This window comes from Acomys minous (genome assembly GCF_964271855.1).
Source record: "Acomys minous genome assembly, chromosome: 1".
In the NCBI taxonomy this organism is placed as follows: Eukaryota; Metazoa; Chordata; class Mammalia; order Rodentia; family Muridae; genus Acomys; species Acomys minous.
In genome coordinates, this window is record NC_140483.1 from 130,316,823 (window position 1) to 130,332,658 (window position 15,836).

General features: G+C 41.1%; 1 protein-coding gene across 1 annotated transcript in view; it reads left to right on the forward strand.

The window, feature by feature from the left end:
- The first annotated feature begins 371 nt into the window (after window positions 1-371).
- Window positions 372-15,836, forward strand: part of FBXL4 (F-box and leucine rich repeat protein 4) — a 65,059-nt gene continuing 49,594 nt past the window's right edge. Inside the window, exons 1-3 of the mRNA XM_084765337.1 lie at window positions 372-528; window positions 8,694-8,779; window positions 9,464-10,045. Of these exons, the coding sequence (XP_084621463.1) occupies window positions 9,534-10,045 (512 nt within the window). The 5' untranslated portion in view covers window positions 372-528; window positions 8,694-8,779; window positions 9,464-9,533. The remainder of the gene's footprint in view (window positions 529-8,693; window positions 8,780-9,463; window positions 10,046-15,836) is intronic.

A 15,836-nucleotide genomic window follows, 5' to 3' on the forward strand; every position in this document is an offset into this window, starting at 1 on the left:
GTGGATATTTAGGCGAATATGCGCCTGCAGGGAAGGTTCGTTTCTGGGGCTGAAGAATTTGTTAATTAGTTGGTGGAATGTGCCTGTAGAGAACTTAAAACATATTCCACTGCACCGGCGTAGAAACGCCTTTTGTATAATACCCGAGTTGAGTCACCAAGTCCGAAGAAATCCCAGCAGAACTACATTTCATGGAGGGCTGTCCTTGCAGGCATGAGTATCGTGAAGGTTCTGCAACCACCGCCAGGCCAGAGCAAATTAGCCATTTATAAAACCAGCACTGCTTTCCTAAGCGGCTCAAACTGCAGTTCAGCAGCTGCCACCAACACCACCACCACCGTCGCCCCACCCCCTGGCCCCGCCCTTCTCAAGGCCCCGCCCCTCCCCGCGGCCTCGGTCTTCCTTCCGGGTCGCGCTGGGCCGGTCTCTCCGCCGCGACAGCAGCGCGGGATCCTAGGAGCGGCCCCCTGCTGCCCACGCCGCGGGCTGGAGGCGAAGCCCTGCTCGCCCGGTCCCGGACCCCGCAGGGTACAGCGCTTTCTTCTTTCCTCCCTTCTCAAGGTCTTGACGCCCTCTCGGCCGTGGGCGGGGCCGGGCGCGCGCAGCTCTAGGGAGCGCGGGGCGGAGGCCCTCAGCCCACGCGTGCCCGTGGTGCTGTCCGGCTCTGCTGGCCGCAAGACGTGGGTGTTGCGACCTCTTCTCGCTGCTCTCTTGGGCCTAGCATGCTCGCGGCGAGCTGCAGACACGGGGCCTGCGGGCCGCGTAGCCTTGACTTCTTCCCTTGCTCTTGTCCACGCAAGCCAGTGCCATGAGATGCTAGGCTGCAGCCTTCTTTGCACCGCCTAGGATGGGCCTAGCCGCTTGTCACTGTTTTACTGTGGGCCTGGCTCTTCATTCCCTTGGTTTCCCAAGTGCTCTGGGACTCAGAGCTTCCAGGAATCCATCCTACCTGCAATCCACAAAGGATTAGGAAGTTAGGTGGTAGAAGCCTGGGGTCACGTGCTTGTCGCAGGCAGTAGCTCACTGGTCTGGCCTTGTTGGGAGCCACCTGCTCCCTCGGCTTCCCGTGCACACTCGGGTCTAAGTTCTGAAGACAGGCACATTGCTAATCTTGCACACACTCATCCTACACGATATTGAGTAGAGGGCACTCCCTTTTCTGGAGTAAGTTATTTGGGTCTTAACCAGTGGCGCTGAATATTAGACAAGTCTGAGTATTCTTTGAATTGCATTGTTTCCAGACTTGAATACCACTTTTTAAAACTCCCGTCTTTGATGTGAAAGTCAGATAGGTTGGCGCATAAGATGCTTCATTCTTGTACTTGGACCCTGATGCACTGTGGTCCTCTGTCCACTGCTATCTTATGCTGATGTTTTGCTTCCAAATATGCTCTTCAAGTAGACGCTTCCTGGTCTTTCGTTAACACGTCAGTCTTACTACTTAGTCCTCTCAGTGTTGGTGGAATTAATATTTGCCCTCCTCACTGATCTAACTTCGGAATCCTCTTTGGCCTTACGTAATGTGAATTGTGAAAGAAGCCACCCCTCTCTTCCTATTGGTTCGTTGACTTAATTAATTTTGATGTGAGATAAATAATACTGTATGTTTTGGATTTTTACTAGCTAAAGAATTCGTCATAATTTTTGGATTCTGGTTTTGTTTTGTTTTGTTTCTGGACAATCCTTGCATACGGTGGACACTTGTGCCTGTGTATTCTTGAGACTTTCCGAACTGTTGGCAGTGGCCAACTTCCCCTGTTAATGCCACGCTGCTCCTGTGACTCCAGCTTTACGGTGTGTGGCGATTTGAACCTTGTCTGGCATAGTAACCATTTAGTTGGGGGCAAGTTGGATTCCCTTCTCGTGTGTGTGTGTGTGTGTGTGTGTGTGTGTGTGTGTGTGTGTTGAGTTGGCGCTCACTTTGTAGCCTTATCTTGTTCTATCAGAGGTCTGGTCGCCCCTGGCTCCCGGGTGCTGGGGTTGAACGTGTGTAGCATGGTACCCAGCTGAATTCCTTTGCCTCTTGCTTCTCCCTCTAAAATGCCTTGCCAGGGTTTGAAAACAAGATTTTGTTTGCCTTGCTCTTAGTCAGTTGAATTAATGGCCGTCGTTAATCAAACCTTCTGTTGTTCACTCGGTTCACTCTGTAGAGTTAGAGTTGCTCCTCATAGAAGCTGATTCACCATCGGCACGTGTATTGACTTGGGACTTTGTCTTCCTATGTGTAGTGTGTCTGCCTTAACGGTGTGAACGTACAGCATGGAATGCCTGCTTTCAGCGCTGGCAAGCTCAGCACTCCTCTCAGGTATCCCCTTGATATTCCAACAGGGCATCCCAAATGGAATCAGTTTCCTGTGTTATATATAGTAGACATGTAAGTAATAACCACTGCTTAGTTTTCTGCTCTTGACAGATAGAAAAAGTGTGTATAAATGTGTTTCTTATAGTCTGTGGTATAGCTCTCTACGGCTCCTACTTAGTAATAATCACCGATGAGCATGTCTTTATATAGATAGACATGACATCTTACCTTTTAAAGGTCTTTTTGGTTCATTATTGTAGGAGCAACCTAACATTTAACCAATCCTCTCTTGATATTTAGGACACTACAGATTTATTTCTGTTACAAGTGAAATTACAGGGTCATTTCCTAGTGTGACTAGCCCTTTCTTGTCTCCTAGTTCTTTTTGCTTGGTTTCAGTTAGTCTTAGTTTGAAAATATTAAGTGGAAAATTCCAAGGGTAAACAGTTTGTAAGTCTTAAATCATGCACTATTCTGAGTAGTGTGATGAAACTGCATGCCTTCCTGACCTGTGAACTGTATCTTTCTAGCCCATCTACACACGATGTGCCCATTACTTATTAAGTAACAGACTTGGCCATCAGATCGTCTGTATCCAAGTAACCTTTTTAAATTTAATGTTGCCAAATTTGGAAACCCAAGTATGTCAAAGAGAAGCCAGCTGTGAAGTGCGTTCCTTATGATTATGTATGTATGGGAAGTATGTTATGTGTAGAATGAAGCATACTCTACCTAGGATTCCCTACTGTCCATGGTCCAAGGGGGGGAGGGGATCTTAAAACATCTCTTGGTGACCTAGAGAAATTACTGCATGTGTTTGCATATTTGTTTATTTTCTTGGTGCAAATGATTAAATTGCTGGGCGAAAAGGTATTTATAACTTTTCAATTTGCCAAGATTCTACCATAGTGCCCTGTAAAGCGACTGTTGATAAGGAGATGGGTCAGTGCTTGTTGTTTTTGCAGGAAACTGGGGTTTGGTTCCTAGTACCCACAAGCACCTGCGGTTTCAATTCTAGGAGATCCAATGCCTTCTGACCTCTGCAGACACCAGACATGAACATGGTGCACATATATACATGGGGTCAAAATACTTACCCACATAAAATTAAATATATAAATCTGAAAGAATAAATTGTTAAAAAGATTACTAAGACCAAACATATATAATTTATTAATGCTGCTGCATTTGTCAAGTTGTTGTCAAGAGTGGTTACGAGTCTGCTATTACGTCCTGCTTGGAAACCAAGGGCCTGTGGATAATTTTCAAGGACATGGTGCTCCTGGATCCCAGACAGAGCACTGTCAGACACTGTCAGACACTGTCGTTGTGTGCTGTCCACAGGGCGATATGACGAGGGCCACCGTGACACTAGCACTTGTAGTCAACTGTGTTAAATGGGGGAAATCCTGAGCCTTTCATAGTGAGCTGCAAGTAGACCTGCCTGTCTTTTGGCTGAAGATGGGGACATACATGAAGGTTATTTCCTGGATAGGAATAAGCCTACCTGCCCTAACTTCCTAGGGAGATTTCTTTATCAACAGGACCGTTTGCTGTAAAAACAGCACAGCCGTGTTTGAGGCATGCAGAAGCACACCTGAACCGTTAGCTCCTGCTGAGATAATAGGGTCATTTTTTAAATTTGTAGTTTAAGAATGAAAACTAGTATCTATTATTGTTTTACTATTGCATTTCTTTGCTTATGAAGAAGATTGGATATCTGAATTTGTTTACTGGTCATTTCAGTTTTTGTTATGTACCATACCCTTTGTTTATATTTTTTAGCTGCTTCTTTTACTGACCTGTTATACTATACCTCTTTATATATTGGGCCATTAAGATTTGATAAACCATTCATTAATAATTTTCCCAGTCTTGTTTCCTTCAATTTTCACTTGTCTTTATGTGCATGTCTGGGGCAAGAAGAGGATGTCCTATTCTTTCTCTGGAGCTGCAGCTATAGGCAGTTGAGAGCTACCTGGGTGGGTACTGGGAACTGGAGTCAGGTCCTTTGGATGGGCACTAAGCATCTTTACCACTGAGCCATCTCCTCTGTTCTTACTGCTTCTTTTAATGTTGGTTCTGAGAACTTTTGTTGTATTAATAGCTTGATTGTGTTTCTCTCAAAATTCATATTGTACTTTAATATAAGTTCTTATATATTTTCTTGGGATATATATTTTCTTAGAATGCAAATTATGACTCAAAGTTAATTTAAAAGAATTTCCTCATTTTAGTTAGTAGAGACATATGATATTGAACATGAATTTTTGCTAGCCAGGATATCTGTATATCTTCCAAGTTTTTTTTTTTAATGAAGTAAATGCACTCTATTTTGCTATATGAAAGTGGATAGCTAGTATTTGGTTATAGTTAGTATGGTTTTAACAATTAGGGATGCTGGGTTTTTTTTTTTCTTGTTCTTCAACCTCACATGCCTAGGATTTACTGTTTTAGTTAAACGTGTGTGTCTCTCTGTGTGTGTATGTTAAAAATTCAGGGTTCTTCTAAATCCACTGTCTTTCCAATCTACTCTTTCTTGTCTATCATGAGACAGTGAAGAAGAAGGTTAAGTGTAGATACTTAGTATCTACTTAGATACTTAGTAGTATGTGTAAGATACTTTGTGTTATGGCCGGTGGCTACAAACACCTACACTGTGCCAGACAGCATTGTGGGCAGGAAGAGGCTTTCAGTATCCATTCCTCAGAAAATCATCATTCAGTGCATCTGTCATCTCTGCTTAAAAAAACAAAACAAAACAAAACCCTGTTTTCTCTGCTTTAACTAAACTAAACAAAAGTTTGATGGTGAAATGTAGGTTAGATATGCTTGTTAAAGAAACCTAGAGAAACAGGAATGAGAGCAAATGCTGCAGAACTAACCATTATTAATTCTTCATTTTAGTTAAGTTCGAGTTCAAACTCATACATGATTCACTCCCTTCCCAAGACACTTGTTGTCGTATGGACAGCAGGCTTCTGAGGAGCATACTGTAGCCCAGACTCTTTGTATTACAACCTTACTTTTTTAAAGCTATATTTTGCAGACTGGAAGAGAGTTCCCCCATTTCTTTTAAGTTTTAATCATGTGTGTCCTCTGCCATCAGAACTGACCAGGAGTCCTTTTCTCTGTAAGTCCATTTAAAAACTCCTCCTATATATTCTATATTGGAGCCTGTGTTTATCAGGCTTTGCACTCTAACAGAATACCTGACCATCAATTTAAGAAGAGGATGGGTTTGTTTGGCATCAGAATGTTAGAGGTTCTATTCATGCTCATGTGTCCCTGTTGCTCTAGGCCATTGGTGGCACAGAACGTGATGACAGAGCATGTGGTGGAGGAGGCCTGTTGACCTCATGAAAGTTGGGAAGCCTAGGAGGAGCCACGGTCCCCATATCCTCTTTAAGACCTTATCTCCGATGACCTCTTTTCAGTAGACCTCGCCTCTTAAAGGATCAAATATCTCCTGTGGTACTTAGAGGATGACAACTAAGCCTTTGTTTAACAAATCAGCCTTGCTTGGGCAAGGGCAGGGGCCACTGAGCCAAATCATAGCAGGCCTTAGTGAAATGCTTAAAGAATATCTTTTTTCAAAACATTTGAAAAGTATTTATTCTGCGTGTGTGTGTATGTGTGTGTGTGTGTGTGTGTGTGTGTGTGTGTGTGTGTGTGTGTTTGTGTACAAAAGGGCAGTGTTCTTGGAGGCCCTAAGAGGGCGTTAGAGTCCCTGGAGCTGAGGTTTATAGGTAACTGTGAACCATCTGAGATGCTGGGTGCTGGGAACTTAATTCCAGTCCAGTGCAAAAGTGGTTTGCACTCCTAATGACTGAGTCGTCTTCACACCACTGCCCTGTACAAATAAACAAGTAACTTAATAAAATGCTTAATTTGAGCATTTACTTAAAGGAAGAGAGGCACTGAAAGGTTTAAGATACCATCTTCCTATCATTTTACTGTGCTGTTTGTTTCCATATGTTTTAAGCATGTAGGATTGGAGTGTGAATAATTGTGAGGAAAGAAGAGAGGCTTTTGCTAATTCTTGAGCTTTGGTATTGAATAGCATATCTGATTCCAGAACAGCATTAGCTGTACTTTATGATCTGACCCCTGTATTTTGCCTCTTCTCTTAGCTTAGGTCCCCTCTCTCTCCTCTGTCTCTGTCTCTGTCTCTCTCTGTCTCTCCTCTGTCTCTGTCTCTCTGTCTGTGTCTCTGTGTCTCTGTCTGTCTGTCTCTTTCTCCCATCCCTGCCCCTCTTTCTCTCTGCGAACTTTTACAGTTGTATTTTTCTAGTTCTCCATAATCAGTCCATGGCCTTAGCACAGATTTGGAGTGCTAAAGCTGTTTCCTATTTGAGAAAATAGCTGTCTTTTACTTCTCCAATCATATCTTTCATGACTCTTTCTTTAATTTCAATCAGAGTTCCTTTGTGGCCAGAGTCAAGTCTCTTTTATGTATTCAGAGCTGCTTTTGTACTAACAGAAGTTGCCTCTTTTTACATTCTCTTTGAACAGTAAAATTTCAATATGTATACTATTCCTTCTTGGACGGCTTCAGGGAAGTTCACGCGTTTGATTCTTTCCTATTGTATTTCCATTTTTATTATCCATTTTCCTCCTTTTTCTTCATATCGAGATATGGACTTTTTCCCCATATGAACCCTATCTTTAGGAAGTACTGACTTCATTTCTGTGTTTATTTTCAAGTTGTTTATTATTCTTTTGCGGTAAATCTATATAAAACAGGAAATGTTTATTGAGCTCATATCAGGCATAGTTAAAAGTAGAATACATTCTCTAAATTTGAGAAACTCATAGTCTGTTGGGAAAGAACCATGTCTTTACAGGTGAGAGATGGTGAAGGAAACATGAGTGATAGGTGCATTCTCAACCTCACCCTGGGTGAGAGGAAGGAGGCATGCCCTGCCTCACCTCACCTAAAGACTTGAAGATATCAGGCATGGATGGTTTGTTCTCTTGTGGGTGGGGCCATGGATCTGCAGGAAGACTAGAGAGTGCAGGGCTGGGGAGACTGTGGAAGAGAAAGAGAGGGGAAGACAAATGCTAAGGGGGTTGAACTTTGTTGTACCTCATACCACAAATCCTGCTAGGAACATTTTTTCCCTATATAATTGAGAAGGAGGAAGAGGAAGAACACCTAGGATGGAGGCTGCAGAGAGGAAATAGGATGTGTGTTACTGTAGAGGAGGCGGGGATGAATACTGAAAACTAAATCATAGGCAGCTAGTTGAGTAAGTGCTGTATGAACCACATTCAATTCTAATTCTACTCTCATGACCTTTTGTTTGTGTCTGGATTTCTAGATTGAACCCCAAAGTCTTTTCCTTGAATAGCATTTCTTGATAAGTTTCAGTGAGAATGGAGCAGAAGGAACTTTGAGAAGTAATGTCTAACGGTTATGATGACTGTCTGCTCGACTAAAGCTCTGCCTGGTGGCACCTGCCCTTCCTTCCCTGAAGGCCTCGCTGCCTTTGCCCACAAGGTCTTACTCTGGATATTCTAAATTTCCCAGTCTTAGAGGGTGCAAATTCCTCTCTGTTGTCTTCACTAGCTGATCTCATTATTATTCATTTTGTAGTGACTGATTTTTCCCTGGCATGCTTCTTCAGTAAGGGTTTGGTTCTTTCCTGTGTGGAAACAATCTTACAAAGATACTTCATAGTTGAGCCTACCATGTCCAAAATGCTGGCAGTTTGAAACTAGTTTTGCTTCTCCAGTTTTTTCACAGTGGTGGATGGAATTACAAACTATGAAGGTGGTGCAAATTTAGGCCGTGTGCATGGCACGTGCCTGGTTGAGCTGACAGTGTGCCTATCTGTGGGCTTCTGGAGAGTGAGCCAGTTTGATTTCCTGGTTTCATGGGCAGGATTCTTCCTGATCTGAGCTTCATTAAGATCCTTCCATACATGATCTGTCTTTGTAGACGTTAGACATTTCCTCTCTGCTTGTCTATGTGGCTGTGGTAACCATATGGCCAGTAAAGTAATCTGTGAGTCAGGTTAGTGCTGGTGCCTGTCCTCTGCTTTGGACCTTCCTGTCTCTCACAAGTGTGCATTCTCTACACTTGTTTTACACTTGACCCTTTATTATTGCATTAGTTAGAAGTTTGTACAGCAGCTCATTGTGTTTAGAGCATAATGGCATAGAGAGGCAGAAGATGCTGTTGTGTATTTTTAGTTTTTTCTGTGCTCTTTTGGTTTTGTTCCACATTACCTTTCTGTCCATATGCTGAAGCACAGAGTATGCATCAGGCCCCGTATAAGGAAATGAGCACCATTGCCTTAGTTCCCTACTTTAGAAAGAAAACTAAGTTAGAAATAAAAATGTTTCTTTAAACTCTGTCTCACCTCTCTCATTTTAATGTCTGTAGGTGAAAGCAGCATGCGTGTTTCAGATAGGTGGCTGGGTGCCAGCTCCTGCGCTCTTCATGTGTGTCACGTGACCATTCTAACTGGGGTAAGTGACTCCTAAGAATGTCTGTCAACAAATCAGATGCCAGGCAGCTGAGAACTGCCCTAAGAGATAACACAGAGGGTATAAATTAAGTACCAGCTGTTGATCTGTGTTATGTAAGGCAGTTAATTTAGTGGGTCTGAATTAACCACCATCTCAAAACTGTATTCCCTTGATGTGGAATCTGTGCATGGCAGGTTTGGGAGAGAAAATTAACTAGCAACAGGGAATCAGGACCAGGGTGTTGGCTCACCAGGTGAAGGTGTTTGCTGGGCCTAAAAATAGGGGATATTTGTTAAAATGTGAAGTTATGTCAGTGCCTAAGATGACTTGAGGTAAAAGTGGCGCTTTAGCACGTCACCCTATTTATTACATAACTTTACTTTTAAATGTGTAAGAATCTGATATTTCTTGAGTGGTGGTTATTTTATATAAAATATGGATGGCTTCAGGATTCATAGTCTTCCATTGCCTTATATCAGAAGTTTACATATGTAAATTTCTTACAAATTGCATTAAATAGATTGTTTATCCAGAGATCATATTTATAGTTGAAAAAACCTACATTTTCAGCTGTCATTTTAGGAGATGACACTGGGAATAAGGCCTCTTTCTTGCTGTACCCATGTTTTTTTTTTTATTTGCTTATTTAAATTATTTCACTTCACCACGCCATTCATTTTGTAGACCATCCTTCAGAGTTCATGCATCTCACTGAGGACTCCTGACCTTTTGAAGCTTCATAACTCAGGACTAGATGTCACCAGTCTTTCCCATGTTAACCGTTCTGACCATGTTTTATTATATGTGCCTTCGGCGCCGAGCCAGGACAGCTACAAGAGGAGATATGATGAACAGCCATAGGACTGTAGTACCCAGCAGCCGGACTTCCCCTCTCAATGCAGAGGAGGTCCAGTACGCCAAAGAAGTGGTGGACTTCAGTTCCCATTACGGCAGTGAGAACAGCATGTCCTATACCATGTGGAATTTGGCAGGTGTGCCAAATGTGTTCCCGAGTTCTGGTGACTTTACACAGACAGCTGTGTTTCGAACTTACGGAACATGGTGGGATCGGTGTCCCAGTGCTTCCCGGCCATTCAGAAGAACACCACCTAATTTTCAGAGCCAGGACTATGTGGAACTTACTTTTGAGCAGCAAGTATATCCTACAGCTGTTCACGTGCTGGAGACCTACCATCCTGGAGCAGTCATCAGAATTCTGGCTTGTTCGGCAAATCCCTACTCTCCAAACCCCCCAGCTGAAGTAAGGTAAGACGCATGATGTCCCAAGTCATAAGGATTGAAGGTTGGGTAGTGTCAGCACCAGAGCTGGTTTTTCTTTTTTCTTACTGACAGCATCCTCCTAAATCAGTGAGGTACCTTTGATTTTGAGAGCTCTTAATGTACTGATGAAGAAGAGAGGTCACTCACATGAAAATTGAATGCATGTTTTCTACATAAAATGCCACACATTATAATCATAGATTGTGTTATTTGCTTGTCAGAGAATTTACCCTAAATGAAAAGGCATAGTTTACAGTCATGGTGCAATCTGTGGTGTCTGTAGGTATCAGGACTTCTAAACTTATTTTCAGGCCAGCATCATGCTCATTGTTTTAAAATACTTTTAAGTACAAGTCAAGATAGGCCTATAGAGTGAAGCTGTAGAGAGGTCCTTAGGAGATTAGCCTTGATGTTAGGTGAATGCTTTCACAGTCAGCATGTTCATTTAAAGATGCATGCTAAGTTGTTGTTGTTACTGATTTATTAACACATTACTATATCAGACAGAATGTATCTGTTTCCAGGATGGTATTTCTGCCTATTGTTAACATATTAAGAATCTGGTCATATCTCCATTTTATAGCATCCTACATTTTTATTAAATACTTAAAAATTTTTTTACATATACATTTATATTATTACACATATATACAATAAACTACCTACATGCTGAGTTTTAAGGAGTTGCTGTGTTCCCCCTGCAAAACAGCCTCATGACTCTTGTTTCGTACATTTCCCTGCGGGTGTATGTGATATAGTTGCCTAGGCCACTTGTTTAAATGTAAAAAATGCAGCCATGCATGCATGTCCTTTCCATGTACCTGTGACCCATTCTGTCCCCCAAAGAAACCTCTTGTAAAATTTTCTTGGTAGTTTCCCTTTCTCTGTGTGGCTATAAGTGAACCAAATGTATTTTGTATTCTTCTTTGTCCGTACAATAATTAGTGCTCAAGTTGTTTTGAATCTGATTTGGTTCAGTACATTGCAGTGAAGCAGACTGCTCATTTGTTTCTTTCCTGTGCGTAATATGCTCCACTTGTGTGCCTTGCTTTTTACTACTCCTTAATTAATAGGCACTTGGCTTTAGCCAGTCTTCTTCTATTAAAAACATTAAGGCAAAGAATATAGTTGCCATATATCACTTCACTCTTTGGTAAGTCCTGCAGGATAAGCTCCCCAGAAGAATTACTTGACCAAGGACATACATATTTGTAATTTTAATGCACGGTGCCAAATTCCATATAAAGAGTCTATACCTGTTTATATTTCTACAAGAAATGTAAATATGGGCACACTTTGCCAAAAGACTCACCATGTTAATAAGTTTCATAGTTCTATAATTTATTGGGTGAAAATACTATGTTTTTATATCTTTATTAAAATTATTTCATTGTCTCTGAGGTTGAATACCTTTTTCTATATCTAAGAACCATTTATAAATCCTTTTCCTTTGCTTATCTGATCATTTTGTGTGTTATTTTACTTGCTGCTATCTTTGTTTTAGATCTTTATGTCAGTCTGAAGTTACTCATTCACCAAGCATTTTAGTGTCTGTCATGTGCTCCTTGCTATTATAAGTGTTGAGGATACATCAACAACAATGCACATAATAAAAACTTTTGCCCTTTGAGCTTATTCTAGCTGACAGTGGTTCTGGGCACTTTTCACAGGTATCAGTCAACTGTGAGAGCCCAGATGCTAGTGTAGGAGAAGTGAAGCAGAGAGCAGCTCCTAACACACACTGCTGGCTTGCATCTCTGTCCTTAGTTCCAAGGAACATGTTCCCATCCTGCCAAGAAACAAATACAGAGGTCAGCTCAATTATTTCTGGAAACATCTTTGATAATTTATCGTGTACAGTGTTGTTAATGAATTGCTAAAAACACGAACCGGGATCTTAGATACAGACTTCTTTCCTGAAAGGAAAAAAAAAAAAAAAAAAAAAAGCAGGAGTTTGGAAAAGATCTTTTCTCATGTGAAAATTATTCATAATATTCTGTCATTCTTTCTCTTTCTTATGAAGTTATGCACATTTTAAAAACTGAACAGACTTGAGATCTTCACAGCCTTTGCGTCAGTCCCAGATATTGCTGTATAGCTGATTTGATTGTGTAATTTAAAAATTTAATTTGTAGATGCCTCTGATTTGCTTTACTTAATTTTAGCTTTATTCCTCAGAAAACATCAACAAATTGTAAGAGAAAAGGACTAATATCAATATATATTCTTGCAATATAAGAAATTTTATTCTGGTTTGATCTTGGAAACAGAGTTTCATTCAAGCCCCAAGCTGGCCTGGCACTCACAGCAGTCCCCCTTCCACGGGCACTCAAGTGCTGGGATTACTTAGCTCACAAAGGCAATTTACTGATTGTGAGTGTAACAGATGCTTCATTGTCTATAAAGAAAGTGAAAAGGTACCTATAGTTCTCCTGGTCAGATTCAGTAACTTAATATTTTGGTGAGTTTCCTTAGACAGTGGGAAACATTCACTGAACATCTTTCTCTGCTGGGAACAAAAGAGAGAGCCACACAAAGATGACTTATTTTGAGTTACAGGCCATCTTGAAAGAGGGCTATGTCATTTTAGGGGACATGTACTGCCTAGGGCGAAGCTAATGTGTGTGTATGGCTCTGGGAACGGTGATCTAGTTGTTTCCTCAGGAATGAGGGTGGCTCCAGCAGGGCTAAGAACCGTGGAGAAGGATAGCACCTTCAGTGGTTAGATCCATGTCTGAAGCAGTGAAAAAAGCCCAGCTATTGGTGGTGAAGTAAGCGCTAAACTAGAGTTTTCTGGAATTTGAGGTCTTAGAGCTGTCTTGGCAGTGGCTTTCTAGAAGCTACAGGAAGACTCCTATTTTTCTACAGAAGTTCTCTGAGAGATACCAACAAGGAGAGGGGACACTCATAAGAGAAGGGTACAATTCTCTGTGATTTCCGTCTCTTATACCAGCCTGAAAGTACCTGCCAGCCTCTAGCATGCTCTGCAGGGATGGAAGGGGACAGACAAACACTGGCTGTATGCTACTCAGGAGCCCCTGATAGTTTTGTGAACAGGGCTGCAGATGAACATCCCAAGGAGCAAAGCAAGACTGTCTGGTGGATGGATACAAGAAGAGACCAGTGGCTCTGAGTGGGAGAAAAGAGTCAGCTACTGCTAACTAGACTATGTAATAACAGTCAGATCACTTATGTTGCTTAATATGCAGATATTAGAAGACAAATGAAAGAGCAATACCATTTATCATCAAATCACTACTACTTATGTCAACTTATCATGAATCTTGAATAAAGAACAGTTTTACAATAATGTGTGTATCTTTGTATGTGTATAACAAGGTCATTCCCTTTCTCTTACAATCAGGAAAGCTCTGTCTTATACTTGATGGTTGTCTCTTGTTTTAATCGAACAGTTTCGTGACATTTAGAATTTGAAATGAACTTGGTTGGAGTGTATTGGAGTAGTTCAGGAGTTGCATGTAGAAAATGAGCTTCCTGTAGTCTCAAACATTCAAAAATGTAAAAGCCCTGCTTTTCTATTTCTTGTGATTTTGTTAGCCAACAGCATAGGAAATTACAGGCAGTTCTTGAGTTTTGTATCTTTTTGACATTTTGACTACTGCCTTCTTGAGAGGAGAAGAAAAAAGGTCATACAGAGTGACCCATGGCTGAGGATCAGAAGATAGGCTAGCTCAGGGTTACAATTTGAGGAGAGAGAAAGAAGGTAGGGAACATCCCATGCAGAGTTTGCTGCCAAAGGAAGTTGCTTAAGCAGCAGTTTCATGAATTGCCAAATCCTGCTTCCCTTGTCCTTGTGGTCTAAGGACTGTGATTTTATCACTCAGTCATAATTGGCCATGCCTTTCACACAGAATGGTAGCTTGTTACTTTCCAGTTGGCCATAGACTGAACTGTTGTCTCTAAGTACATATATAAGCTCTTTTATTTTGTGGGTTTTATTTCTAATTTCAGAAGAGAATCTTCAAAAGATAACAGACAAGGGGGTGATTATTATGGTTCTAGAAACTATAAAAGTTCCTGTTCCCATTCCTTGTTTTGTGGTGTATGATCCCTTTGGGGATGAGTTAACTAGAATTCTCATGAAGTGTGCTACTTCTGAGCATATCCAATGGAAACAAAATCATCTTACCAAAAGCAGCTGTACACCTATGTCTACTGCAGCACTGTCTATTATAGCTCAGAGATAGATTCAGCCTAAATGCAATTCAACAGATGAATTTATAAAGTAAGTGTGGCATACATGCTCAGTGTATATCAGTCAACAATAAAGAAGAATACAGTTTTGTCATTTGCAGGAAAAAAGGTGGAATTGGAGGACATTATGTGTTCTTCACTTAAGTGGAGTAAGCCTGACACAGTGCCCCATGTTCTTTCTAATATATGGAAGCCAAAATAAAGTCAACCTAAAAGAAAAGTGGCTGTTAGAGATTGAGAGTACTGTTACAAAGGCCAGGGGTGGATTAGGGAGCCTAGGTTTGATCATTGTATATTGCATACATGTTTGAAATATTGCATACACATTTGAAAGAGTCCATAAATACATGCTACAGAAAAAAAAATTTAAAAAGAATTCTCATTGAACTTATGCTTTGATTCTTGAAGGTGGAAATGACCATGTTTTCCTCCTCCTCTGCTCACTCAGGGTTGGGCCGTATGTTCTTAGTTCCACTTTGGCTGACCTGGACTATCAGGGTACTTACTTATCAGTGCTTTCCTTCTCTATATTTCTTCTTGAGTCTTTTAGAGGCTTGTCTATCTCAGCTTCTATGTGCCTTACTCTAGTTCATTATATAAATAAATAGTTTATTATATAATATGGACAGTTATAATAGATTAGATAGATATATATTAAACATTTAAATATTATTAACAATCAGTGAATACACATTCTATCATAAGGATACATGGCTCACTATGACAGTAGAGATTATTATAAACAATTTGTTATCTTTCAGTGGTTATTCTTTTATACTGCCTGCCATAAGCTCTTTGGAAAGCAATTTTTAAAATGCTATATATTAAGAGTTAAAATATGCTTTTCCCTTTTATTGAAAAAGATTATTTTCTCATATATCCTGGTTTCCCCTCACTTTATGCCTCCTAGTTCCTCCCCACCTCCACTCTCATCTGAATCTACCCCCTTTCTGTCTCTCATTTGAAAAGAACAGGTTTCTAAGAGATATTAATAAACATATAACAAAATAAACTATAATAAGATATAACAAAAACTATCTCATCAAAGTTGGACAAGACAAACCAAGAGAAAGAAAAGCCCTCAATAGAAACTCCCTTGCTAGGACCCTCAAGAATCCTATAAAAACACTACACTGAAAGGCATAATATACATGCCAAGAACCTGGTGCAGACCTGTGCATGTCCTGTGTGTGCTGCCTCAGTCTCTGTGAGTTCGTATGAGCTTTGCTCATGTAAATTCGGAGAGCCTTATTTTCTTGTTATCCTACACCGCCTCTGGCTCTTGTACTCTTTCTACCTCCTCTTCCTCAGGGTCCTGAGCTCTGAAGGGAAATGTATGATAGAGAAATCCCATTTATGGATGAGTGTTCCAAGGGCAGTTGGTTGGTCAGTCTGTCTGTCTTGTCTGCCTGTCTACCTGCCTGCCGTCTCCCCCACCTGACTCCCGGGGTTTGAATAGGTATGGCCCGCATAGATTCATGCATTTGAATGCTTGGCCATAGGCAGTGACACTATCAGGAGGTGTGACTTGATTGGAGGAGGTGTTTCCTTGCTAGAAGAA